Source organism: Ursus arctos, unplaced genomic scaffold (genome assembly GCF_023065955.2).
Source record: "Ursus arctos isolate Adak ecotype North America unplaced genomic scaffold, UrsArc2.0 scaffold_25, whole genome shotgun sequence".
NCBI classification, from domain to species: domain Eukaryota; kingdom Metazoa; phylum Chordata; class Mammalia; order Carnivora; family Ursidae; genus Ursus; species Ursus arctos.
Genome location: NW_026622930.1, coordinates 25,209,193 through 25,236,891, shown reverse-complemented (window position 1 = coordinate 25,236,891; position 27,699 = coordinate 25,209,193). Strand labels below are relative to the sequence as shown.

The following is a 27,699-nucleotide window of genomic DNA, read 5'->3' as shown; positions in this document are numbered from 1 at the left end:
AAAATGAAAAGTCTTCAGGTTCAAGGTGAGCATTTATGTGGCCACAACTTCTTCGGTCTTCAGTGGTGTGAACTGTACCAGACGTTGCTGTAAATAAAAGCCCACACTCTCATGTAGGTCACTTAGCGGCTGGTTCTGTCTTTTTCAGATCCTGCTCACACTAAAAGATGAACCGTCACCGCACACAGGTACAAGCTCTTTGCTAACCCGGCTCCTGCGGGGGGGTGACCGAGGCCGAAGCATCCACCAGCGCTGCGAGGGGTCCATGGTACTTTTTTTTTTTTTCTTTCTTTCTTTTTTTTTTTTTTTTGCTGCCTCAGTCCCCAGAGCCTTCAAGCAACAGTGGCAGTAGATTGTTGCCAACCAGCCAATCCAGACTTTCACTGAGACGACGGGAAAACACGTCAGCTGGGTTTTGACTGAACTTGGCAGTGGGGACATTCGACTGATACGTTATATACCCCATCAGAGCACACATGTATCTTTTATCCCTTTTACCCCCCATGCCCCCGACCTGCTTAGGCCTTCTCTGTCCCTCTCCTGCTACCGCACAGAGATGATATAAAACAGGCTCTTTGGCTATTTGCATTTTGCTTCCTCTTCTTCTCCAGACTGCAGTATTAAGCTTTACTTCCTACAAGCCTAAAATCCCAACAACATTATCTACCAAAGTTGTTCTTTCCTTTTCTAAGGGTTCGGGTGGGGGGGCATACATCTCAAGATTCTCAGAGAGTGAAGAAAAGTCGGTGTGCTGCTGACCACAGGAGCCATGGTAAAGGCACCCTTTGGAATTACTGATTTCTAAAATTAATAAAGTAATTCTATTTTTATTTTCTTTTTTTCCATTTACTAATTTCCCAACAATCAGTATTCACAAACAAGCCTGAAATGGGACCAACTTCTCGTTTTCTTTCATTGCTGGGCAATTTTTTAAACTTTGTCTTAGGAATGTGAACTAAAGAGATGTCTTATCCTTCCATTTGGTTTCGGCAGCTGGTGGGTCCAGGCTGTTCCCCACAGGCAGCTCCTGTACCTGGGAAGTGCGTGTGTGCACACGTCTCCATTATCAGCCCGCGGCAGACAGGTCCTCCAGGGATCCTCAGCAGAATGAGGTGGCACAGCCCCCGACAGCATGCCTTTCCACTTGACCTCTGCTCCCTCTCCTCACCTTTCCCTGGTCCCCTCTCTGGCTTCTCCTGAAGAAAATGGTTGAAAGGTGGGGCTGCAGGGCCCACCGAAGGACTGATAGCTACCCTGGGGAGTTCCTGGGGGAGGATCCAGAGTCTGGGTTTTTCTACAACCAGGTACTCTAGACTCAGCATTCAAACCCCAAAGGAATAATGACACCCAACAAGGCAGAGAGAAAAGGGACTTTATTGACTTCTTAGTGAATGCAAACAGGTTTGAGCACATGGAAGCATTTTGTTTGCTTGTGAGGGATGAAGACTGTCGCTTGAGGGAGGGGAGAAAATGTATTCGTGATGTTCCTGGGACTTCTGGTTAGTAGTCTGAGGACCATCCTAACTGTTGGCTAACCTGGTTGTGAATTGGTTAGGAGACAAATCAGGATTCCTTCATGATTCCCTGGTGATGTGTAGAACCGGGAAAAAAGGCATGTGGATCATATGAGAAAGGATAAGAGGGCATGAGCCCAGGAAAAGAACTTTGAGACCAACTGACTGCTTGGAATTGCCCTAGGTAACATTAGAACTGGATCCTGAGGCTAATTCCCTCTTGCACTCCCCGTGTGCTTATCAGCTGTTAAGACCAGACTGCAGATCTCTCCCTCATTTAACCGAATACTTCCGTGTCATTTTTACTGGTACTGAACTTCTCTTGGTAATAAACGAGACTGATCATATGATTTCCCCCTCCAACAATGGTGTCATTTCCAGTGTCCCTCCCTCCCCTCCCCCAAAACAAGTGTGTATCTTTTCAGACAGACGGACAGTGGCTCAAGTTTCTATAGGGCCTCTAAGTGACATGTGGAATGGAGAGGCTGGACTTGAGACGCCCGCCCATATTTGTATCTGCTGATAAAGATAAGAATAGAGCTCTCATATAAAAAGAACATTTGGAATCACAATGTGTTCTGTGTTCTTTGGGATACTTCAGGAAACATAACTCATTGCCTTGGTTCATTAGGATGAGCCACAGGCCAACATTTTAGTGATGTCCTATGAGGTTGGATAAGAAGGAAGGTTTATTCTGGGGTCAAAAAGATTGGTCCCTTCGTCCTTATTTAAGCCTCAAGGAAGGACCAGTGATGTCAGATATAAGACACTGCTGCTCAAAATGTGGTTTTTAGGCAGCCTAGACCTTCCCCCAGGACTGAAGATATCTCTAGAGCTGTAGCCTGAAATCGTACATTTTTAATAAACACTTTGGGTGTTTCTCGTGCCCACTGAAACTCGAGAATAGCGATCACAATGAAGACACTCTGCAGCCGAAGGGCTGGGCATGCTTCATCCCCTCTCCAGGCCCGCTAGCTCCCTTGGGTAAGATGGACACAGTCCCGGCAACCATGATTTTAGGGCAGGGACACAGCCCCCCAAGTACAGTGGAAGTAAACGGATGCCACAGGCAATGAAGCCTGAGAGAGAAGCTCTTAGAATTGGCTGGGCATGGACCAAGCAGGAAAGAAAGTCTTGGTGACCAAACTCTGGAGTTCAATTCAGGAGAATTCCAGAAGGAGCAAGGTACACACATCTACACACACACACAGAGGCAAGAACATACCACACAGACCCTTCACCCTGCAGATTTTAGCTCCAGATAGACTTTTTCACCAACGGTAAGGTGATTTCAATAGAGGAACAGTTGTTTTGGGAGCTGCTAGACGGTTCCTCACGCATTGCAGATGGTTGCTTCAGGTGGACATTAGTACCACAGTGGAATTATGCATTGCTCTGGGGTCTATGACCGCAAAAGAGAACTATGGGATTGTACTTCCTCGCCCTCTCCCGTCCCCAAATCACTGACAAAGGGGTTCCTGGCAAGCTTACCCCGATAACAGAATAACCCTCATCTTCTTCGGCCATTTGCCACAGACCGTTTCTCTAATTCTCAACTGATCTGGAGCGTGAGATTAGATCTAAAAAATGGCGGTGTTCGTCATTTATAGTGCATTTTTGCCCACAGTTAAATGTAGGCCAAATTCGTACAACTTTCTGCAACTCTGAGCCACTGCCTCTGTGTGTCTGAGAACAAAATACTCCACGAGAAGGAAGGGAACACAAACAGTTCAGTCTTCTCAGACGGCAGAAGGCAGCACAGTGTCCCACCGTCCAGGGTACTCGCACTAAGCAAGGCATTCGATGTTCGAGATTGTCGGCGCCAGGTGCCCGTTAGTAGACATGATTGTGGGATTAAGAAAAGAGTAATCAAGGATATTTATCCGGTCAGACTTACACCTTAGAATAGGCTTTTACTGTTCTAGAGACAATCTTCCAGAAGATGAAATGATCCAAGATTCCCCAAAAATATTTATTTATACAAAGATTTTGAGAGTAATATTTGTATTTGTCTTTATATCTCAGTCTACGTGTCTGGGGCCAAGTCATTGCGTGGCGCATGCGCAACCTCCCCGCACGCCTCATCCGTTCTAGCACCTGCTTCCAGGAACACCAGATGAACACAGGGTCTGGGGGGAGGGGGAGGGGAACCCATAATGCCCCAAGACTGCACAGACCCCAAATCCAAATATGTGCGCCCTGACCTGGAAGGTGTCTAGCCATACGTCCGAGGGGAAACACGATCGAGGAAGAAGGCGAGAGGAGGGGCCCAGAGGGCAGACAGGAGGCGTTCGTTCCCACTCTCTGCTTCTGAGGTCAGCATATCCAGATGGCCCCACAGAGTTGACGGCCCGGGAACTACATTCCCCGGGTTTTTCTCCCTTTATGACCCTTGGTGCTGCTGACTGATGTTGAGAGGACAATTTGCAAAATTACAGATTCATCCTTAATCCCAGGTAGTAGGAGATACAGTTCTGGGACTTTGTCTAGGTGACCTCTCTGAAGGAAAATGCTTGCCTTGTATAATGTCATCCCGATTCCCTAGAGCAGATGTGGGGCAGCGATGAGCACATCTGACCTCAGAAGTGTCTTCCGGCCTGGCCCTGTCCCGGCCGTTCTCTGCCCTTCCTCCTCCCTAGGGTATCCCAGGTCCATTGCCGCGTGATGCGTCCCATGTCGACTTGCCATCCCTCTTCCTCTGTCCCCACCACCTCCGTCTACGTCACAGAAAATCTGTGTATTCTGAAGAGTTGGGCCTTCCCCTAACCAAACCCACACTTTCTTTACCACAGTGATTCTCAGAGCCAGCAAGAAGGAGAAATGTCCCAAAAGGGAACTTCCGTCTCAGCCGTCTGCCTGGAGCCGAAGGTGGCGGGCTCCAGGCCTCTAGGTGAGGTCTGTTGCTTTTGTGTTTCCCGAGGAGCAGGCGGTCGGGCGGTGGCAGTCCTCTGTCCTCTCTCTCCGTCGCAGGCAGGGTCTCAGCTACACTTACAGGACTTGACCACCATGTTAGACAGCTGTTCCACCTTGGGGGTCCTCCCGACGTAGTACAGGATGGTCAGGGGCTCCAAGTCCTGGGGCACACAGCAAGGTGAGGCGGATGCTTCAGGATTCAGAGTGTTGTACAGTCCCAGCACCTGGGGAGGATACGTCATTTAGAGGGTGGCAGGCCAAGCCTCAGGCCCAGAACCCTCTACCAAGTTCTGGGGGCTGCTCCAGAGACAGCAGGTCTGGAGACTGGCCATGGATGCTATTTCGGTTTGGGTGAACATCTGTACTTGTGTGAGCGTGATCAGCTTAATAAGCTGATAACAACTAGTGGGCGACTTTAAATGGATAATGAAATTTTCTTTGCTGTTAAGAAACATTCCTCTACTGGTTTTGCTAGCTGTAAGTGGTCACTTCGGGGAGACGTGATCTCACTAAATGCTGCTTTGGGCCATTGAGTAAGCGCCAGAGTGTGCAGCCCCAGACGGGCAGAAATCGTGAGCTATCAGGAAATACGTTTCACAAATGACTGCCCTATTTCTGATTCCCCTTGAGGGAAAGAAAGGCAAGCTAGTTTCAGAGTCCTGACTTCCCCCTCTCTCCCTTTCTCTTCCCATTGTTTCTTATTAGCTGCTTCTCTGTGTTTTGCATTGTCTTTCAAAATGTCTCTTCTACATCCAAGAGGCTGGAATTCCCTGAGTCCTTTCGCTGAGGGTAGAAGCCTTTCTGCCCCAGCATCCCTTGCTGGCCATGTGCAGTACAGGGTGTGCTGGGGCCGTGAATTAATTTCCAGGATGGTACAAAAGCTTTAGACAGAATAAAAAGTCTGGTTGAAACCATGGAGGAAATTTTAAAGGGCAGAATGTGGCGAGGCAGAGTCGGGCCAGGGTGCCAAGATCAGAACCTTCAGCAAAGGGATTTTACTCGCCCTGGATCACCATTCGCTCATTCAACATTCAGTCCTCAAGCATTCGTGTGAACGAGTGGCCCGGCGGGCGCGGCCCCAGTGCCCCACATGGCATCGCCCCGCTCCATACCGTGCTGTGGGTTGTGTCCGCGCTGCGGAGGTAGGGGCAAGGGCCTGAGCAGAAGTTGGCGTAGTAGCCCTTAGGTTCATGGACCCATTTCCAGCCCAGATCTTGTCGGAAGTCAATGTAGAGAGGGCGCACACAGCAGTTCTCCTCCAAATTGCTACAACAAAAAAACATTTATAGACCATCAACCTGCAGGAAACCACCAATATAAACAACCTCACCAACGGCCCTCATATTTGTACCTGGAGTCCTTCCTGGTCACCCTAAGAGGTGGCCCTAATCAATGGAATCCCAGGTTCAAGGGCGTTGAGCTTATATACCATAAAAGCATTTTCTTGTGTTGAAGACCGTGATCCCAAGGACGTAATAGGCAGATACGGATGATGCGTGAGGAAGAGAAAAGGCAAAGGTGGTCCTGCCTGCTTTTATATCCTAGGTCAACGCAGAGACATAAATTGCTTCACATAAAACCAAGCACCGAATGCGTGTTCGTAGCCAGCTCAGTGTCATTGAGGTTGGTTTTCTTGTGACCTTCCCAGTGAGCGCCCAACGAGACATGAACTCGAAGCTCACACAGCTTGCTTACTACGTGAGACTGCTGAGACCGAATCTAGAGGTCATTGAATCAAAGTGTATCCTTCTGTTAGACTCGTGACTCACCCCAAGTGTAACTATCAGGCCATTTCAATTCTGTTCCCTGCAGAAATCCATTTGGCAATAACCCTTGCCAAGTGGGCATCTAGCCTGTATGTCAAAGTCTACTGCGACCTAGAACTTACTCCTTCCAAAATCTGGCTTCCTGTGGGTTCCAAGGGTGAACCATGGCAAACACTCTTATTTATCTATTCAAAAGCCATTCCTACCCCCCTTCTCCCTTGCCACCTCCCATTAGAAAGTCTGGAGCACCAGATACTCATTTTCCTGGCCTCCCTTGCAGGTAGGGGTGGTCATGTAACCCAGCGATGACCAATCAGACATAAGAAGTATGCAGAAGGTAAGGGCAAATTCTGGCAAAAATGGTTGATTCTTTATAAAAGTCACAGATGGAAGAGGAAAGCTGCCATCTCTGCCTCTTCTCCCTTCTTCTTGTCTCGAACACAGACAAGATACCTGGAGCTTTAGCAGTCACTGTGACCATAAGCAAGAAGATGAAAAGCAAGCCAACATCCTAAGCATGGCAGACTGCAGAGAGCGAGCCTGTATTCCCAATGGCATAATTAGGCAGCCAGACCAACCCTGAGCCTGCTGCTACAGGCTTCCTGTGAATAAGAAATCCTTTGTGGTTTAGGCCACTGTTCCTTGCAGCCAAGAGCATCCATTCCTAACTGATTATGAGCCACACAGAACAAACGGACATGGCAGCCTGCAGACAGCTGGCGGCCAGCTACGTTGGCTCTACTACACCTTCAGGCTCCACATCGCTAGTTCACTCAGTTGCTCCTTATAAGGCATAGTGTTAGATCTAAAGATTTCCTAATTCAGTCTCGCCAGCTCCAGGCATTCTCCTCTCCAGCCAAACTGACCCGTTCGTGTTCCTTCCTTCCTCCTCCCATCTCCCTCCATGCCCAAACCTCACTCGTCCGCGGAGGTTCAAGTTCTGCGCCCTTCTGAACCCTTTCCTGCACCCACAGATCAGCTGCTTGCTCCAGATCCTTAAAGCACTCAGAACTTCAGACCTTCTCGTGGGTGTGCTCATTTTCTACCTTGTAGTAATTGCTGTGTGCCTTATCCCCTCCCTTGTAAATGAGGAACTGAACTATAGAAGAGAAGAGGCTCTTTCTTTCTCTCTCTTCATGGTGGCTACCTCCTACTCCTGAATTAGTTCATTAATTTCACTAGCTCAAATCCCCCTGGTACATGGAGACTGCCCTATCTCCCCTCACCCGGGGCACCACTGGACAGCTCACAGGGAACTGAGCACTGCTTTCAGAGAAAGCCCTGCATTCAACTGTCGCAGCCACTCTGGAAAACAGTATGGAGGTTCCTCAGAAAGTTAAAAATAGAGCTACTCTACAATCCAGCAATTGCACTACTAGGTATTTATCCAAAGGATACAAGAATACAGAATCGAAGGGGTACAGGCACCCTGATGTTTATAGCAGCATTTTTATCAACAATAGCCAAACTATGGAGAGAGCCCAAGTGCCCATCGACGGATGAATGGATAAAGAAGAGGTGGTGTATATATATACAATGCAATATTACTCAGCCACCAAGAAGAATAAAATCTTGCCGGTTACAACGATATGGATGGAACTAGAGAGTATTAGGCTAGGTGGAATAGTCAGTTAGAGAAAGGCACCATATGATGTCACTCATATGTGGAATTTAGGAAACAAAACAGATGAACATACAGGAAGCGCGGGAAAGAGAGAGAGGGAAGCAAACCATAAGAGACTCTTCATGATAGAGAACAAACTGAGGGTTGATGGAGGGAAGTGGGTGGGAGGATGGGCTAGATAGATGATGGGTAACAAGGAGGGCACTTGTTATGATGAGCACTGGTGTTGTATGTAACTGATGAATCACTAAATTCTACTCCTGAAACCAATATTACACTATATGTTAACGAGCTAGAATTTAAATAGAAAAAAAAAAAGGAAGTCCTGCATCATCTCCCTCATGCAAAAACACACGAAGAAGTACTTTACAACACAGGAACTACAGAGAGGCTTCGGCCAAGTCTCTGATCCAAACTGTCTTAGCAACACTCTCCTACTCATTTGCTTCAGACAGAGCCTCACAGAGCTGGGCTGTGGAAAAACAGTGGGGCTCCGGAAAAACAGGAAGATGTTGGTAAGAAGTGTTAGATCTTCTTTCCTGGAGTTGTTTGTGACTAGCATCCAGGACCCCCGTTTAGCACAGCTTAGGCCCAGGGACTGAGCCACAGCAGGCACACAGTAAGTGTTGGCTCAGGAGTTCCTGGTTGTGAGTGGGCCCAAGCTCACCGGAAGCAGTAATTGGTGTCCAGGGCCCGCTTCTTCCTCTGCCCGCCCTGGCCCGGGTTGTCCAGCCGGTGCGGGGGAATCATCATCAGGATGAGGTGAGGGTTGTGGTGGTCCTTCTGCTTCTTGAGGCGCCCTAGGTCCCCACGGCCATGATCATCCTCGCTGTCCACACCTGCAGAAGGGAAAGAGGAGGACAATCTCCTGTCTAAGGAAGGCAGAGTGGAGGCTGGGTTCCTGTTCTATCCCGTCACTGCCCAGGTGCCATGCTCGTGTCGGGCTGAGAAGGGGAAGAAGACCAGGTGGAGGAACCAGTGTCACAGGAACTCATGAGGCACCCATGGTTGGATCCCCTCACGACTCCCACGTGTAAATTGTCCAGAGAGCAGAGAGCCCTTCCAAGATGCTTCCCGGGATCTTGGGCCCAAGAAGCTTCCATGAAGCACCCTGGGCCCCTAGCTAACACATTGCTCTGGGCTATCAGTTTAGATTCTGAGACGTAGAATCTCGGGGTGTGAGTTTCCTCATATACTCCGCATTGGTCAAGACAGCACCTAAGTCCTCCCTGTAAAGTAAGGTGTCTCAGTTTAAGATGCCTTTAATGGGAGCCGGAGGAGCTAGACCGCATAATCGTTAACGGGCACACGCACCAGTGGTTTCAGAGTGTTTCCACTGTAACACTCAGAGGAGATAACGAGTGATGTGATACACAGATTAGCAAACAAACTCTGCCGGCGGGGCAAAGCCCTGCTATTTCATCTGGAAAGGAAAAGACTGAGGACTGAATTAGACCGAGCCTCAACTAAAAGGAGATCGATTTTGTGACAGGCAGCTGCCAGCTGTTGTCCATCTCCACCAAGGACAGGAACACGAGGAGCTTAATTTACACAGTGACGGAAGCGACTTGGACCCCACGAAGGGGCACTAGGACCGTAAAACAAATGGGAGGCTTGAATCCAAAATTCCCTTTGCTGAGAATCTTTATGAATAAGGTAACTATTTACAGAGTGGGGGGATCTCATCCTGACCTGGCCTATAGTCAAGGACTGCAAAGGGCTTCCGAGCTCTGACGTTCTGTGATTAGGATGTCAAATGCTTGGCTTTGAAAAGGGGGGGGAGGCAGAAATCAAGCCCACAAGGGGTAAGAGGACTGCCCGGGGCCGGCAGCCAAGAGAGGATGCACCTCTTCCCAGACGAGCCTCTGACCTCAGGCTCTGGCGGGGTTGGTTTGATCTTGAGGAACCACCTGGCTTTGGGTGTGCCTCAGTTAGCAAAATGGGACTATTCAAGAAAAGAGAACATCCCTAAAATCCAGAGACTGTCCAGAGATTGAGCGCCTCAGAAACAGACTGGAAAACCAGAAAAGACTCTCAACTACTTCTCCCCTGAGCCTCAAAGCAGTTATTCAAAGCCCAATGACTCCTGGGTGGGGATCAGGTAGCCTCTGTGACATCTGGAAAGTTCAGTAGTCGGGACACCTGTATTCCTGGTCACCGCAGTTCATTTTTTTTAGGGAAGGGGAAGACAACTACTATTTGCTGAGTGTTTGCGGCACTGTGTTTTACATTTGTTATCTCATTTAATTTGCATGATGACCCTACGAAAGAGGTATTCTCATCCCCGTTTTACTGACTGAGCTTAGAGAGGCGGGCCCATTGTTGGCCCCCATGGCTGCACCACTCGTGCCAACATGACACTGTCTTCTAGACGCTAACATATTCTATCTATAAACTGAAAGTCACACACCTTGCCTTTGAAGCAATGCAGAATTACTCGAGTATAAAATAGTTGGCCATCTCTGTGAGGGAGTTTGGTTGCTTTTCTTGGGGCCTGGTTGGGGTCTCCTGTTCTGTCCTGCCTCATCAACCCCACCCCCCACCTACTATACACATCCATTTTGTTACCTTTGAATTTGATTTCCATCACCTCATGAATGTTTTCCAGGATGTCACCATTGGGCTGAAAGGTGTGACATGGACAGTGAATGCTGATTTCCAGACCTAAGTTGGACTCTGCAAAATAAGACAAGGAAGCAGTGAGAACATTCTTTATGTGATGGGGAAGTGTGCCCATCACCGTGCACGGCTGACAAGGCCTCTGCTCCCATAGGCAGGCACAGGAGCTGAGTAATAGCGAGGGTCATAGGAGACAGAAGGTGCCACCAAAACTAGAGTGGACCTCCACACGTGTTACCACACTGCAGGTGTTTCTGTTACGTCATGAACAACCAAATAAAGGCATTAATTAAGGGGCATTATAGAGGAGAACTTTCCTTTTTTTTAGAAGATTTGTTTATTTATTTGAGAGAGAGCAAGTGTGGGCATGTGTATGCGCACGGGGTGGGGGCAGAAGAAGAGGGAGAGAGAGAATCTCAGGCAGACTCTGTGCTGAGCGTGGAGCCCAACAAGGGGCTCGATCTCAGGACCCTGAAATCGCGACCTGAGCCAAAACCAAGAGCCGGACACCTAATGGAGTGCACCACCCAGGCATCCTGAAGGAGAATATTCATAGTCATCTATTTTCAAAGGATGGTATTAGGAAAAAATTGTCACCTGCCTACTTGGGGGCAAAAGAATGAGGATACAAGAAGGAAGAAAACCATCATCCTACCGAGGTGCTTGTTGGGAGAGGAGATACTCGAGCCAACCTGCTAAGGCAGGATGAAGTGGGAGGCAGGGGGATCAGGAGAGCCCAGGGGAAGGGGCTCACTGAAGAACTTCGGGGCAGAGAGGCAGTGATTCAAAAAGCCACAAATTCTGCCAGATGGGGGAAGACGGCAGAGTCTGAGCCATAGGATTAGAAGTCAGGAAGCAAAGCTAGAGGCAAGGTCACCTGCAGACAAACAGCCGAGTCCATCTACAGGGAAGATGCCAGGCTTTCTGCCAGGGCCCTGATTGTGGGTGTAAATGGAGTGGTAGTTTCACGAGGAGAGAAGATGAAAATCACTGTTACCTTTGGCCATATTTTCCTTAAGGGATCAGGACAGAATGAGGTCAGAGTTACTTGGAAGTTTCTTCTCTGGGAATCCCTGTTCAGTTAATGGGGAAGCTGGAGATGTGGATGGCTCACTGGGGGAAATGAGCCGCTTAGGAGGACCGTTGTGAAATCAGAGCGCAGGCCGGAGGAGATGGCCAGGGGCCAAGGGCCCGGATGACACGAGCTTGGAGAGCACCAGCAGGAGGAAATGTGGAGATGCCAGGGTTTGCTGACAGATTCTCTGGTGCAAGAAGGCCAGCTGTGGCCCTTTCTCCTTTTCATGATGTTTACATTTTACTAAAATTGGGGAAGCAAGGAAATTAGTGAAATGGGTTGAGTAAAGTGGAGGGAAAAAAGGAAGAACAAGAAAAATATTTGAACTGAATCCAGAAGTTTTGTGCAGGGAAACCAGGAAGGGTCTGGTATCATCGACTCTGGCGGGTCAGACTCAGCTAGGGAAGCTCTGTTGACCCAGAGGCAGCAGCAAGCTGTGGTGTAGGAAAGGTCCTGGGGAAAGGACCCCTTGGGTTCAGGACCAGCATCTCAGCCAGCTGGTGGATTTGCTGTGCCCCGGGCTGCCCTCGTTCTGTGTGAGCATCCAGCCTGGGGACCAACATGAGGTCTTCTTGAAATCTGGTATCATCAGGGAAAACCCCAGAGACCCAAGCCCGCTCAGCACCCTTGGCAAGCACAGAATGCCTCAAGCCCAGGGGTTCTGGTCACCGTTAGTCAGGCCTGGATCCCTTCTTCCATAAACCGCAGAACCCAGGCTCATCTGTCCTCCTCCAAGCCAGGGCAGCCTCTAGGACACACTGACACTTGCCAAGCGTGAAGACTTCGGTTCCAGAAGGTTAGCTCTGGTGGGCAGGGATGGGGCTACGATAACAAGGAAGCTGACGCCCAGCCAGAGAACAAGACGTGAATAGAGATGGAGCCATAGGAGTGTCTTCTTCCTGGTTAAAGGCTGTTGAAGGAAGGAGCTGGGGTGGCTGAAATGGGCGACAGAGTATACTTCCTATTACCCAGAAGGGCTCAAGGTAGGCCAAGAGAGACCTGGCATGGGCAAGCTCTGTGATTCTGTGAGTTAGAAAGTCAAGGCTCAGGGCACCTGGGTGGCTCAGTCGGTCTAGCATCTGACTCTTGGTTTTAGTTCAGGTCCTGATCTCATGGGTCGTGAGATCGAGCCCCGCACAGGCTCCATACTCGGCAGGAGTCTGCTTGGATATTCTCTCCCTCTGCCCCTTTCCCTGTGCATGCTCGTATGGTATGTGCTTCCTCTCTCTCTCTCTCTCTCTCCCCCCCTTTCCCTCTCTCTAAAATAAATAAATCGAAAGAAAGAAAGAAAGAAAGAAAGAAAGAAAGAAAGAAAGAAAGAAAGAAAGAGAAAGAAAGAAAGAAAAGAAAAGAAAAAAGAGAAGAAAGAAAGAAAGAAAGAAAGAAAGTCAAGGTGCAGACAGATGTGTTGGGAGTAGTTAGGGTTAGGGGACAGGTGGTAGTGTGAGATGGCGGCCTGGCTTGGCGCACAGGCTCTGTCTAGGTAGAAGACTCTGAGCGATGGCAATAATCACCAACATTTGTTGAGCATGACATGCCAAGCACCGTTCTGAGACTTTACGTGCAGTAACTCATTCAATCTTTGTAATAATCCTACAAAACAGGAGCAATTATTACCCACTCCCGTTACACAGATAAGGACCCTGAGGCTTAGAGAAATTAAATGGCTTGCCCGAGGTACCCAGCCAGTAAGTGGGGAGAGCCAAGATTCAAACACCTGATGCCCGAACCACACTCCTAATTGTTAGAGACAAAGAGGGACAAAGAGGGGGCAACAGAGGTCACCAGGGAAGACGCCTGTGTTTTCCCAGTGTCCCCCCTCTCCTGAGCTATGATGCTGGCTGTGCTCCTTGCCCAGGCCGTTAGGGGATGTCTTGGTCTGCACGGGGAGATAGTGCAGACCATGAGGAGAAATAGTGCAAGGGTATGAGGACCCGGGCCCCTAACTCTGGGTAGGGCTCCAGCCAGCTCTGGGACCCAGAAGGCAGGCTGGCAAGCTGGTGCACAGTAGGCTCTCAGATGTTTGCTGAATGAATACAAGACCAGATATGTGACTCGGTTTCCCCATCAATCCACACCACCAACTACTCCATTTGGAGTCCATCTGCTGCCTTGTTCGGGGCCACGAACTCTGAGGAGACTCACGAGCTCTGCCTAAGTCAAGGTCTGTGTGTGATTCCCCTGTGCGAGGGGCAGGAAGCATCTGCCTAAGTGGGAACTGAAGGTTCCAATGAAGAACTAACCTCAGAATTGGCAGCAGTGGGGATGGTGGGTGGGGGACCCACAGGTTTTATTACGAAATTATCTTTTTGATGTCTCAAGGAAGATGGAAATCACTCTCAGCGCAAACTTCTCATTGACCTCTGCAGCTGGGAAAATAAGAACTCCTTCAAGTGCCCAGGGCTTCAAAGAAATGCAGGTGGAGCTGATCAAAATCAGACAGGGAAGCTAAGAGATTAATTTCCCCAGCCTCTCCTTTCTGCAGCCACGTCAGGCTCTAGGTGGAGTGCCGTCTGAGTCAGAATTCCCAAGTGTGCTGCCGACGGCAGATCCCCGTCCTGTGGGTGCTCCCAGGCTTTTGCCTTTATGCTCAGTAGGGGAGATAGGATGGGATTCCTGGGTATCCCTGGAACTGCGGCAGGACCTCCAGCCCCTGACCAGCTGGCTCAGCCACCAGGTAAAGCCCCTCCAAGAAGGACTTGCAGACTCGGATGTCTGTGGAACCCCGGGCAGGTTACGTAAGTGAGCAAAGCGAGCCAGCAGATCGTGCTAAATGGGGACTGCCAGCCTCACTGTTGGGGAACAGCAGGGGCTGGAGGGCCTATGGGGACGTGAAGAATACGTGCCCCACCTCAAGGGGTGGCCACTACTCATCTCACGTGGATCGTCACCAGGAAATCTTCCAATTTTTCTAGAGAATCCAGAAGTCCAGGTTTTATGTGAAATTTCCTGACTTGAAAAATGGAAACTGTTGACCATTAGTTAAATTTAAAACATTATGTGGGCCAAGCCTTAGTGCCTTAACCCCAAAACATCAGGACAAGTTTCCCAAAACATCAAGGACAAGAAAGGACCCACCTGCTCCAGGGACTCTGGACCTCAGCATGTGGAGGGACTGGGCCCCTACGGCAGCTGATGACAGAATAAAACTCTGGGCAAGACGGGGAGAAGGAACAGATGGGCCTGCCACAGGCACCCGCTTTCCACTGAACATTGGTCCAGGCAGTACCCCCAAGTAAGGAAGAGGAGAAACAGCAGAGCGCGATATTATGAGACACCATGCCTGCCAGTCAGGAGACTCCAGTTCCGATCTAGGCTGGATGACCCTGGTCAAGTCACTTAACCTCTCTGGGCCTCAGTTTCTTTATCTGACCTAATAAAAGCTTACTCTTGTGTGACAGGATAAAAGCCATGGGCTTCTCTCAAGTACATCTGATCCTTAAAACAGCTCTGTGGGGCATGCAGGGAAGGAACCATGACTTGATTTTCCAGGTGAGGAAACACAGCAACTGGGTGAGATATTTGGGACATGTGACATTTGATATGCATATTGGACAGCTCTCCTTGGATAACCACCAAGCTTTTCAAACTTAGTTGGCCCCAACAGAACCGGCCCCCAAACCTGCTCTTCTCCCCAGTCTTCCCCATGTCAGTGTTATCCTCTGGGTGTTCTGTCCACAACCTCAGAAGCCATCCTACACTGCCCTGTCCTCACACCCCCTACCTAACCAGCCCGTCCTACGGGCCGGACCTCCAAAATAGACAACAAACTCCGATCATCTCCAGGCCCACGGCTCCCGCCCTAGCCGAAGCCTCTGCTGCTCTCATCCGGGCTACTGCAATGGGCCCTGGCTGGTTGTCCTGCTCCTTCCTTTGACTTCATGGCAACCAGAGGGATCTTTTTTTTTTTAAGATTTTATTTATTTGAGCAAGAGAGCACACAAGAGAGTATGAGTGGGGGCAGAAGGGAGGAGCAGACGGAGAGGGAGAAGCACACTCTCCGCTGAGGAGGGAACCCAACATGGGGCTCGATCCCAGGACCCTGGGATCACGACCTGAGCTGAAGGCAGACCCTTAACCCACTGAGCCACCCAGGCACCCCCCAGAGGGGTCTTTTAGAGATATAAACCAAATCACCTCACTCCACGTCCCAGGGCTTCTCAACACACATGGAATAAGTCCTCAAACCTGACCATGGCCTTAACGTCCTAAATCATACGGCCCCAGCTACGTCTGGCCCCCCAGCTCACTCCATTCCAGCCACGTCGGCCTTCATGCCGCTGCCCGATGAGATCACGCCTGTTGTCTCGTGGGGCCCGCGCCTCCCCACCTCCTCTGCCAGCACGTCCTTATTCTCACCTTCCCTCACTGGCCCTTCTCATCACTCGGACCTTGGTGCACATGTTCCCGCGCACCGCGTGTCGGACCCCACCCGTCACTGCCACCGTGTCCTCTTTCTGTCTCTCGTGGTACTCATCACTGACGTTCCTACTTGGTTATTATGTGTCTCTCCCGTCGGAACGACAGCCCCAAGGGAAACGGACCTCCGTGGTCCGGGTCATTGCTGCCTCCCCCAGCCTGGCTGAGGGGGCATGTTCATAAATACTGGCTGAGTGAATGAATGAAGGACACAGTGAGCCGGTGGCAAAGCTAGGGCTTGAACCCAGATCTGTGACTCCTCTAGTTTTGTCCTGTGCCTTCTATTTTGTAAATGACCTAGGGACCTGAGGTTCCTTCCAAAATGCACAGACTAAGAGTCAACCTACCTCTTCGCAAGAGCCACTCACGCACAGTGTCAGTGACGTCAAAGGACAGCCACTCGGCGGTGCCCCGTGTGGGCAGATTCTTGCCGCCGATATAGCGCTGTTTGGCAATGTGCTCATCGGGCCGGAGTATCTGGAAGGCAGAGAAAGGAGTAAGTGCCCCAGGCCAGGACAAGCACCACAGCCTATGCGACAGTGCAGGAGGCCAGGTGAGGGGAGCAACGGGAAACAAAATTCCCAAAGGCTCCTGCAAGCCCCTTAGCTAACGCTTCATCCTCTCCAGGACAGACAGAGATGCAGAGTCCGAGAAGGCGGGACTCACAGCCAGGTCTGCTGACCTCTGCGCAGAGGACAGGCCCAGAAGGGTAGAGGAGCTGGCCCTCCCGTTTGTGTGGCTTCTGTTCCAGGAGGGGCTCACCTGGAAGAGCTCGATCCTTTGTTCGCTGCGCTTGGAGCTGGGGTTGGGCACCCGCAAGACCCGGAATTCTGCTCGGAACAGGTTGGTTCCATTTTTCTCCACTGAGGACACGTTGAAGCGGAAAACCTTGGAGGTGATCCCTTTGGGGCAGACGGCCAGCTCATCTAGGAGATCAAGCAAGCGGAGAGAGGGACAGCGTGAGTGGGACCCATAGGAGCCAGAGTGCTGCCCACGGACACTCGCCAGGTGGCCAAGGTCCCACCCATGACCTCCCGAGAGGCTTGAGGCCTCAGGCCTAAAGGTGGGAGCGGGAGGAAGATCTTGGTGATCCTGGAATCACACACAGGCCTGAGCCAGGAGCACCGAGACCAGGGAGCCCCAGGACATGGCGCCAATGACTGGCCAGTCAAGGCAATCACCCCTCCTCCCATGGCCTCGACATCCCAGCTCTGGCAGGCTCTCCAGCCTGCTTTTACTCTTTAAGAAAACACAGATTCTCAAAAGATCGTAGCAAATCCCCCTAGTAGTTTAGTCATCTCACAGCTGGTTGACCCATTCGTGTGTTCGTTCCTTCAGGCAGTCATACATTGATTACGTGTGTATTGAGCACACAGTGGGCGCCAAGCAGAGTGCTGACACTGGGAAGCAGAAATGAAGAGTCGTGCCCCTGCCTTCAAGGAGATTCAGATCGGGGGAGGACATTAATACAAAGACCCACATAATGGGACCAGCAGGAAAGTGTCGAGGGCCTTTGGAGAAGCCCAGGAGTTGCCGCAAAGAGATCAGGGTAGGGAGACAGCAGGGAGCACTTGCTGCGAAGAGGTACCATTTGATGTGGGCCCTGTGGGAGGAAAGGGTTTGAGGACGGAGAGGAAGGTATTTTCCATGGAAATAAAGCGGGGAGGGGAGAAGATGCATGTGTGTAAGACGACCAGAAGCAGCCAGGTGAGGGGCCCGCAAGACAAGGTCAGGGCAGCCGACTGGGGTCTGCCCACGGGGAGGCTGAAATGTCAGACCGAGAGGCTGGATTTTATTCCATTCGCAGTGGGGAGTCATGGAAAGTGTTAGAGCAGGGCAGTGACCTCATTAACACTGTGTTTTAGACCCACTGAGGCAGCATCGGTATGGCAAAAACCCACATCTCAAGCCTGGCAGACGTTTCTTCAGACACAGCTGGGCCATCCCCATTGGCTCCTTTCTAAGAGTTTCTGTCCTTGACAGCACATGCTATTCCAGCCTCTGTCACCCTGCTGGCCTCTTCGTCCCTGTCCGCAAGACACAAGGCCGCAGATGCTCTTTCCCATACCTCAGAGCCAGATGAAGAGAAAAGAAAGCTCCTGTCTTTTTCTCCTGTACACTTTACAACCTCAAGGTCTGAGCAGCTTAACACCCAGAGAAAAACTTTCTACACAAATGGAAACAATAGCCAGAACTTGAAATTCAAGCTCGGAGACCCAGATTCCACACATAATGGACATGGCTGGAATGAGCTCATAACCACCCCGAGGGGTGGTGTAGGAAGTCAAGGACAAGGCGGGAAGGATCAGAGGCCTGGAAACAAGCAAATGTGCTACTGATCTTTAGGAAAGGATGAGTGAGTGTTTCTGGAAATTGCCATCTGGTGGGCCTGACACTGGTTCTTAGAAAATTAATGGAACAGATGTTAGGAAAACAAATGTGTGAATGCCGGCTAACGAAGCCCTGATGAATAAGTAGCTTTGGAAGAACAAATACTGCCAACTACTCCCTAAACCGTGTCAGACAGAACCAGGAAGAGGCATCAGTGATAGCAATGCACTTGTCCAGCTTGCCAGTTTGGAAGCCTCTGGACACGGAGAAGCTCGCAGACTGGCAACCCTCTCGAGCACTGACACACTTGGTTCTCGAAGGAGCTGTCATCAGTGCGGCTTCAGTTCGAACAGTCCCTCCAGTAACTGCTGAAAGAGGGAGTGGAGTGTGTCTGTGTGGCTGTGGAAAAGAAAACGGAACAGAAAATGGCACGTGCCCGCAAGCAGAGTCAGACAGGGGTCAGGACCGCAGGAGGCCAGGACATGGGGACAGTGAGGAGCTAAGATCATCTTCAGAACATCCTTGTAACCATCCCTTCTTTGTTGCTCCCAGCCCATCAATCAGATATCCGTTCCCTCAGACAGACTCCTCTTGGTGAGAACTTCAAGGAGATTTCAAGAAGGAGGTGGGAAGGACCTTTTTTTTTTTTTAAGATTTTATTTATTTATTTATTTATTTATTTGTTTGTTTATTTATTTATTTATTTGAGAGAGTGAGTGCATGAGTGGGGGCGGGAGGCAGACAGATGGGAAGAGAGAGAGAGAGAATCCCAAGCAGACTCTGTGCTGAGCGCGGAGCCCCATGCAGGGCTCGATCTCATGACCCTGAGATCATGACCTGAGCCAAAACCAAGAGTCGGATGCTCAACCGACTGAGCCACCCAGGCGCCCTAGGAAGTGTTCTTTCTCTCTTTCTTTCTTTCCTTCTTTCTTTCTTTCTCCCTTTCTTTCTTTCTTTCCTTCTTTCTTTCTTTCTTTCTTCTTTCATCCTGGGACCTACAGTTTTCTAGCAGAGTTAGAAGGGACATTAGGGTTCATCTAATGCAACCCTCTTCAGATGAAGAAACCGATGTCCAGAGGGGTCTTGGCCAGGCCCGCACATAAATTAGTTGATGCAAGCAAACTGACACCAGCAAGTAAAGCTCAGACATGCTCATGACTGATTATAAGAGAACTGCCTAGAAGAGAAAAGAAAATGTAAATATAATCTTCTTGGCAATTAAATCCATAGAATAATGATGATGTTTTAAATAATTTGTGGACTGAAAGTATAAAAAAACTGTAATAACACCACTTACATTTCACAGAGCTCTTCCCAACCCGTCTGACCCTCTAACCATCCTTGAGGAGAATAAGTCAAACCGACCATTTGACAAAGGAGAGAAGTGAGTGACTTCCCCAAGGTCACACGGCGAGTGAGTGGCAGAGGTGGTATTTGAACCTAGGTGTTCTGACCACCCCTCTCTTCTTAAAGTGGGGCCTCTGGAAGTTGGGGGGCCCTAAGAGATCATCTAGTAGAGTCAGAGTTTCACCAACAAAATGAGAGCTTCTATGAAGTGGGCCTCGAGTACCAACTTAGGCCCAAGCAACAGCCCATTCCCACTCAGTTCTGTGGGTAGTCCATGCTCCTGCAGGACGCTAGTGTTATTGAGAGCTGGACTAGAGGTTCCATCTTGAAAATTACATTATGACCAACTTTTTCCACCATGCAAAAAAAATATATATATATATACATATATATATACATAAATATAAATATATATATACATAAAATATATATATATATCAGTGGAGGCCATTTTCTCTTTTTTGCTCTAGGGAGAGAAAAATAAGCAAAGAATAATCATGTAGAGTCTTCATGAAAAAATGTGGAAACAGCTGACTATGTTTCTACCATGCCTTTAAAATGTTTTCAGACACCAGGGCTTCTAGATGTGCCTTTGCTTATATCCATCCTTTCTGCCTGTAAAATCCTGCTGCTCCCAATGACGGCAGACGCAGCCCAGCGAGGCGCTGCTCTTTCATCCTAGCTGCACGTCAGAATCACCTGGAGAGCCCTAAAGACAGATGACCACCTTGGAGTGGGTGGGTCCAGAGATTTCTTCCTTCCTTCCTTCCTTCCTTCCTTCCTTCCTTCCTTCCTTCCTTCCTTCCTTCCTTCCTCCTTTCTTTCTTCCTTTCTTCCTTTCTTCCTTTCTTTCAGATCTCCAGATGATTCTAACGTGCAGCCAGGGTTGAGAACCACAGTTTACAGTGCTCTGCAAAGGGTACCATGGCTTCCAGATGTTCTGGAAGTTTGAGAAACCACGCTTCAGTGACTTAACCTTTAAATAGGTTGACCTTTAAAATGTATCAAGCATGCAGTTTGGCCAATGCATCATTTAAAAAATTTTTGAAGTAGAAGCCCATCGATATTTTAAGCCCAGGTTAAAAGCTGGGAAAATTCAGACAAGGAGCCAGGTTTTCTGTACTTCTGGGAACCGGCAAGGTCTACTGAAGCTGGACCCACATTCCTAAATGCAGAAATCAGCAGGAACTGAGCAGTGGGTGCCCTCTTTGACCAGGGTGTGGCGCTTCTGGCTCCCCCCACCCCCCATCAGCCTCCCACACACCCTATTCTCTCCTCGACCCCAAGGCCAAGTGCCCCGTGCACTTTGTCAGGGGGCTGGTCTGAGGCTTTTCTTCCAGATCCTTTGCATTAGCTGCCTGGCCTCTGTGGGCACTCGTGTTTGCAGCCCCTTAAAGATGTTACTCCTAGTACACTGAGTCGTAAGCTTCGGTGGGCTTAAGAAGCAATGGGGTGCTTTTTGGAAATACAGATTCCCCAGGACCCCGCCCGCAGATTCTGATTCTGTAAGGGTGAGATTGGGCCTGGGGATCCACACGTTTCCCACCCACATCGCCCCTGGACTGTTCTTGGAGAAACACTGACCTAGTGTGCAGAGGGCACTGGCACTGAGAACCAGTGGGTTCTTGGGATACGAAAGGTCTTTTAATTTTCAGAATGAACACAGTCTAAATGTAGCATCCAGGAAAGAAAGGCCAACGTATCAAGTTTTCTCTTTGCTCAGAATCTCTGGGTTTGCTGGCTGTCTTTGCGCCACCCCCGGATGAAAACAAGAGTCTCCCGCCCGCCACGGATAATTACAGGCCAGAAGTTAAAATGACACCCACACTGGTGATACCTCGATAACAAGGACGACAAAGGAATGGAGGCGGCTGCACCTTTCCCCGCCGCGGGTGCCTCTACATAGCCAACTCCCGGCGAGTGAGAAAAGGGTTTACAGAGGCTTGCCCTTCCGTGCGGACACTGTGGAATCATCCCAGATGTACACGCAAAATTGTTGCAGCTGCAAGAGCGTTTGGAGATTATCTCCGACTTCACAGATGAGAAAACTGGGCTCAGAGACGTGACCTGTCCAATGCCACCTGGCATGGCTGGTTAACCGGTCTGAGGCTCTTCGTTAGATAAAGAAAACCCTTTCGTTGAATTTGGGAGAACACGTGTGGTGGTGTGAATCTCCTGGCAGTAACAACAGGCAGAGCTAAGAAAGAACACACCTGTTGGCCCCATGCGATCTGCCCCCAGGGTTACTAATAGCTCCTACCCCCCATCCCCTTGGTCCCGTATGTGATTTATTCATCCTTAAGTCAAAGTCCTATTGAAGCCTTAAGGTTAAAGGTGGGACTTAAAATGTTGCTTTTACGTACTGGCATTAGCGCCTAACCACATGCATTCTGCAGGCAGAATGTCTCGGTTAGAGGCCCTGCTCTTTGAGGCAGATTACTTAACCGATGCATGTTTCTGGTTCCTCATCTGTAAGGTAAGATCAGGGTTTCTATCTGACAGGGCGAAGCCAGAGGACAGGCCTTCCCCTCTTTGCTCACCTTGGTGCCCATTCTCCTGTCCCCTCAGAAATTACTCCCTGCCAGCCTTCACTCTCCAGGCTGCACTATCTCCCTGCACCACCTCCTACTGTCACTTCCCTCTGAGTGCCTATCCACTGGGTCCAGGAGCACGCTGGCAACGATGAAATGTGGAAGGGAACACAATCTCATCCCTTCCGCAGAAGCCCTGGCACCCAGACCCTGCCAGTGTCCCGCTGCAGAGCCAGTGCCACTCCTGGCCAGTCCTCACGAGCTCAGGACAGGCGTCCCTGACGCTAAGCCTCCTAGCACGGCTTTCTGCTCCTGCTCGGCATCTGCCCACTGCCTCCTTTTAATTAGCGTGTCCTCTGCATCTGCCTCTCCGGGGCTGGCTCGGCACCTGACCAGCTGCAGGGCGGGCCCGGCCATGTCTGCTCAGCCTCGGTGTCACCTCCAACAGCTGCACAGAGTCTGGGCCTGCTTCCTGTTTGCACCTGCAAGCCTCCGTGGCCTCACGCGTATCCCGCAGGGCCCCGGCTCCTCCGCAGGATCCCACCTAGCATCTGGCTCCCTGTGCTGGATCTGCTCCCAGCCTGACCTGGCTCTGTGGCCCCAGGGCCGCCCCCACCTGCCCCCGTTGCAAGGTCCTGGTGCTGCCGGCTGAGCTGCCCAGCATCTGTGTGCCCTTGCCCCTGACCTTCCCCAGGACTGCCCGCTATACGTGCCCTGACTCTCTGTCCACAATCGATGTCCACTGGCACCTGTATGCCCTTGCCTGCATCTGGCCCATTCATTCTCGGCTCGGGATTCCAGGCTGGACGGGGCCCTTGTGACTCAGAACCCCTCCTCCCTGGGACTCCACCTCCTGACCCAGATCATTGAGGTCGGAGCCCTTCTCCCTCACCCTAGGCTCTCTTCAGACCTCTCCTGCAGGCCTCAGCTGTCCATATTCGTGGCCACTGCGTCCTGACTTGGCGGTTGCCCAGGGGTTGAGGGGTTTCAGCCATCCTGGTGCTGGTGCCTCTGGGAGCTGCAGGCCCCTGGCAGACCCTGAGGCAGCCCCACTTGGAGGACTCCAGGGAGGGTGCCTCGGATTCGCTCTGCCCCCTACTCGGGCTTCCGCCCCACACGGTAGCCACATCCTAAGGCAAGGCACTCCAGGCAGCCACAGGAAACGGGAGTGGGAAGCCCTCGCCAGGAACCACAGGCTCCTGGATCTGGCCTGGGCCGCTCCCAGCAGGGCCTTCTGCACCTTCGGCTAGAGCAGACCCCCACACGCCCCTACCCCTCTTCCTTCCCCTCAGCCAGGTTCCTTTCAACCCCTGCCATTCCTGCTGACCCCCTCACCCTGCCGGCTCCCTCCCACCTTCCCACCCCTACTCCCCACTGCCAGGTGAGCCAGGGAAGAAGAGGGAGTCGGGGTGGCGAGGACACCTGCTGGTAGGAAAAGCAAACAGAGTTGCTCCCAGAGTCCCTGGCCCGGAGTGGCTCACATTCCTCCTTCTCGGGCTGTCAGTTTCTCAACATCTGCCAAATCTCTCTCTCTCTCTCTCTCTGTCTCTCTCTCGTATTGAGGTTTTTTAAATGTCCGTTCAGTAAACACACATGACTTCCACACGTGTACAAACACACACACACACACAGACGTCTCACCCAGAAGCCTCCCAGCTTCTCGGCACAGACGGGAGCCTCCTGGGAGGACACACTCCCAGACACATGTCCTCTCTGCACCCACAGCCACACCTCCCACCCACTCTTCCCGTGACACGCAGACACAGAAGGGAGGCCAGCAATCATCGACACGTCCAGAGCCACAACCCTGCTTTCCCCGCGTCCACAGGCCTGGAAGCCGCCCATTTTGAGCCCATGAATCTGTCTACTGTACAAAGCCCAAAAGCACATGTACGTGTGAACAGCAGTGCAACCATGCTCACGGCTCACGTGGGTCACGTGTGTGGCACAGACTGAAGGGCCTGGACAGCAAGAGGCTGCCCCTTGCCTGGGCTTCGAAAAGCTTGACAGACATTAATCTGGGGCAGGTATCCTCTTCTTCCCCAAAACTGGAAAAACTAAACCACAGATGTGTCACGGTGAGTTGTGAAAACAGGGGAGAAGACCCAGTTCTCCAGAGTCATGGAGCCGTAAGGGCTTTCAAGAGAGCTGGCCCTGCCCCTCTGTGGCACCCGTCCACTCACAGTTACCTATCCCATCACGCGTGCCAGAGCACAGAGGTTAACAGGACAGCACAACATAATTCCAAAGTAAGAGCAGTCCAGGATGTGATGGGAGTTCAGCAAGCCACTCAACCCCAGGGCTCCCGACCTTCCAGAAGCCCCCCAGCTCTTACCAGAATGGCTCTGTCTCCCTCCCCACCCACCTACCCGGCCCCAACTGTGCATCACCTCTCCTCAGCCTTGGTGTGGGTGAACCCGGGGCACCCCGCTTTGAGGCCACCGCTAGGGCCCCCTCTGTGGAGCTCCCTACTCCAGTTCAGACCCTCCAGAGCAGACACCCCAGCGAGAATTTGGACTTACTGTGCTCCGCCAGCCCCTGGATCATGTCGAATTTATGGATTTCTTTGGCATAGTACTCCGACTCGGTGTTTTCCTGAGTGCAGCTGTCCTCCCTCTCCCCCTGCATCTCCTCCAGCAGCTCCCGGGTGCTGTTGTAAAGGGCCAGGACCTGGTAGGGGACGTGGGTCATCACCGATGGCTCGGGGGGACTGGTGAGCCTGAGTTTGCTCAAGATCTGTCCCCTAATGGCTTCCACCCTCTTCTTCTTGATGTGGCCAAAGTCCAAGGTGGTGCAAGTGGACAGAGAGAGGCTGACCGTGGCAAAGTTCAGCAGGGCCAGGACCACCAGAGCCCTTTGCAAGTGCATCTTCATGCGCAAGCTGGGGAGAGCGGCCGGGGGGGCTGCAAGGCCCGGCGAGGAGGAGACCCCAGCAGTCGTGCAGAAGGAGGGAGGAAAACCAGGCGGCCTCCCTAGATCCCGAAGACTGAGGCTTGGCAAGAAGGTGCATGAACTCACTGCACTGCGAGAGCTTCAGGACTTCCAGGAAGCGCTGGCAACCCTGAGCGCGAAGAAGCCGACTGTGTGCCTTGGAGCTCTGGGTTTCTTCTCCATGTGTCTAAACAGGTTCTGCGGGGCTCTGACTCCCAGCAGGCCAGGTGGAGGGCAAGCAGAGGGCTGGGAGGGGTGGCAAGGCAGCTGGGAGTGGGAAGGGAGCTGGAGTTTTTCCTTAGGTAAAAATAAATAGAGCGGATATCTGATATTGCCAAATGCCGCTTGGCGATGGGGAGAAAGTGGGTATTTTAAAGAAGGAGCAGGAGGACCATGGCTGGGTCCCAAAATCAAAATCCTCGCCTTGCCCTGAAGGAGGATAAGAAAAGAGAATGGAAAAGAAAAGAAAAAAAATGTTTAAAAAAAAGTCAGATCACCAGTGAGTAGGTGGGGAGAGGCAGGGCTGGGCTGGGCTGGCCCCGCTAAAGGTGGGGGCAGCGTAGGACACACTTGTCTCTCGGGCACACCATTCATGCTTTCTCTTTTGTTTACACTTCCTCAGGGGCTTTCTAAATGACTTTGTTCACGCTGCCTCTCGTCTTCATTGGCTGGGAAGTGGGGGTACGTGCAATTGCAAGGCAGGGAGGACAGGCCCCTGGAGAGCAGCCCCAATAATCCACTTGGACGCCCAAGGTCACCAGCACCTCGGCTTGTCTTCTCCCTCGGCCATTGCTTCTGTTCCCTGCTTCTCTTTAAAAAAATAAAAAGGAAAAGAAAAAGAAAATAGCAGCCAGTTCCCTGCACGCCTGCTCCGGAAAGCTGTTATTCCTTCTTTCTCAGGCTTCTTCGCCTATCTGTCCCCTCTCTTGCTCATTCCCTTGGCCTTGGCTTTCTGCTTCCCTCCCTTCCTCTCCCTGCTGCTTCTCCCTCTCCTTCTCCCTCTCTCTCTCCCTCTCCCTCGCTCCCTCTCGCTCCTCTCCCTCTCTCACACACACATGCACACACACTGCTTTCTCTATTTCTCTCTGCTGAAATTTTATACCTCCCTCCCATGACGTCTCTGGCCCGGGTGGGGGAGGGAGGGACCAGCGCACGCAGCCTCTTTTGCTGCACGATTTTAATGTTTTAAACAGGCACAGGAAAAGCCGAGCCCATTTGAAAAATACTTTGCGAGTCCTCTCGTTCGACGTGGTAACTGAACTTTTTTTCCCCTCTTGGAGTCACTCCTGCTACACGTTGACTGTTTTTCTGGAAAGTTACTCCGACGAATCCCTTCCCTCCTTCTCCCCCAGCTCCTTCGCCCTCTCGCCAGCTGTCAGTCCGTCCTCTCTCCTCGGCCGGTCTCTCGTTCCTGCCTCGTCCCCCTCATCCTCCCCCCCAACCCCCGGCCCGGGCCGCCCTCCAGCCCGGCGGCACACCGGGCAGGGGCGCGGGGCAGGGGGCAGGGGCGCGCGCTGGGCCGGCGCCGGGGCGGCCGTGCCCACCCTCGGGGTGCGGGGGCGACGCCCGGCCGGGGAGCGGGGTCGGAGGTGGGCACCGCTCCGCGGCAATCCTGGCCCCGATTCTTCACTGACAAGCCTGGAGCCGGGCGGCGGGCTGAAACTTGGAGATGCTCCAGGGCCATTGAAAATGGTGGCGTTTTCCGGCAGATCGAGGGTGCCCTCTGGCGAGGCGAGGGCGCCAGTGATGGAGCGCGGCGGGCCGGGGCCGGGACGCCGGGGAGGGCTGGGGGTGGGGCTGGGGGCCGGAGCAGAGGGGCCGCGGGAGAGGGCGAGCGAAGCGACTCCGGAGCCCGGGGGCACGGCCTCCCTCTCGGCCCGACGTGCGCACAAGTGCACCTCTCTCTTCCCGGGGCCCCGCTCGGCAGCCGCTCTCGCAGAAATGTCCTCCAGATGTTCGCAGCCTCCCTCCCCGCCGAGGGTTCCGCAGGGAGCTGCGCCAGCGAGCGCAAAGTCAGCAGTTGGCCCCAGCCCATTTCCCAGATGGGTGAGGGGAAGTTTTCTCTCCGCTCTTTCTCGTTACTCTACTCCGCCTAAGCTTCTAGGTCTTTTCCCACGAGAAGCTCAGAGAGGGCAAGGCACGTTGCTTCCCGGCAACACAGGACTTGCCTCTGAATTCATCACTTCCCTGGGAATCCGTGCTGCTCCCCGCCACCCCACCCCACCTCACCCGGTCTTCCTGGACCCTTCCTGTGAGGTCGGCTTCCTGCTCCTGGCTCCTAGGCCGCTGGGATGTTCACTGAATCCCCAGAACAGTGGTTGATCAGTTTCCAGTTGAAGAAACTGAGGCACAGCGCGATTTTATTTTATTTTATTTTATTTTATTTTTTTAAGGCCATCCTGCTTATGGGTGGTGAAGGCGATATTTAACGCAGGCTCTCTAGTTTGGGTAGGCAGTGCTGTCATTTGAATAACATGAGGAAATCTAGGTGTAGAAAGCTTAAAAGTAACTTACCTAGATTATATAGCCAGTAGGTCTCAACACAGATTTGGACTGGCTCATAGAATCCAGGAACTCTCTGCCAGAGTCTACACATTTTCCTATGCAATACTGCCTCTGAAATTCAGCC

The 27,699-nt window shown here is 51.6% G+C and overlaps 2 protein-coding genes across 45 annotated transcripts in view; one reads left to right on the top strand and one right to left on the bottom strand.

Moving 5' to 3' along the window:
• Nucleotides 1-1,877, top strand: part of TTLL5 (tubulin tyrosine ligase like 5) — a 277,235-nt gene extending 275,358 nt beyond the window's left edge. For 14 of the 44 annotated variants that reach the window (XM_048220021.2, XM_048220010.2, XM_057318562.1 and 11 more), the window contains one exon: nt 149-1,877. In XM_048220021.2, the coding sequence (XP_048075978.1) occupies nt 149-171 (23 nt within the window). In that variant the 3' untranslated portion in view covers nt 172-1,877. The remainder of the gene's footprint in view (nt 1-148) is intronic. The other 30 variants (XM_057318566.1, XM_048220011.2, XM_048220009.2 and 27 more) reach the window with 10 other exon arrangements.
• On the bottom strand, nt 1,356-26,139 carry TGFB3 (transforming growth factor beta 3). The gene is made up of 7 exons (XM_026519471.4): nt 24,662-26,139; nt 16,693-16,856; nt 16,278-16,407; nt 10,386-10,493; nt 8,485-8,656; nt 5,540-5,693; nt 1,356-4,651 (listed from the first exon to the last, which is right to left on the bottom strand). Exons 1-7 carry the CDS (start codon nt 25,011-25,013, stop codon nt 4,493-4,495), a joined length of 1,239 nt encoding a protein of 412 aa, XP_026375256.1. The 5' UTR covers nt 25,014-26,139; the 3' UTR covers nt 1,356-4,492.
• Between the last annotated feature and the right edge of the window lie 1,560 nt (nt 26,140-27,699).

Bases quoted from the DNA above. Each gene is read 5' to 3' on its own strand.
- TGFB3 (XM_026519471.4), bottom strand. From the start codon at position 25,013: ATGAAGATGCACTTGCAAAGGGCTCTGGTGGTCCTGGCCCTGCTGAAC. The intron at 16,857-24,661 runs GTAAGTCCAAAT...TTGATCTCCTAG, and splicing joins CCAGGGGCTGGCGGAGCACA to ATGAGCTGGCCGTCTGCCCC. The intron at 5,694-8,484 runs GTGAGCTTGGGC...TTTTTGTTGTAG, and splicing joins GACACCAATTACTGCTTCCG to CAATTTGGAGGAGAACTGCT.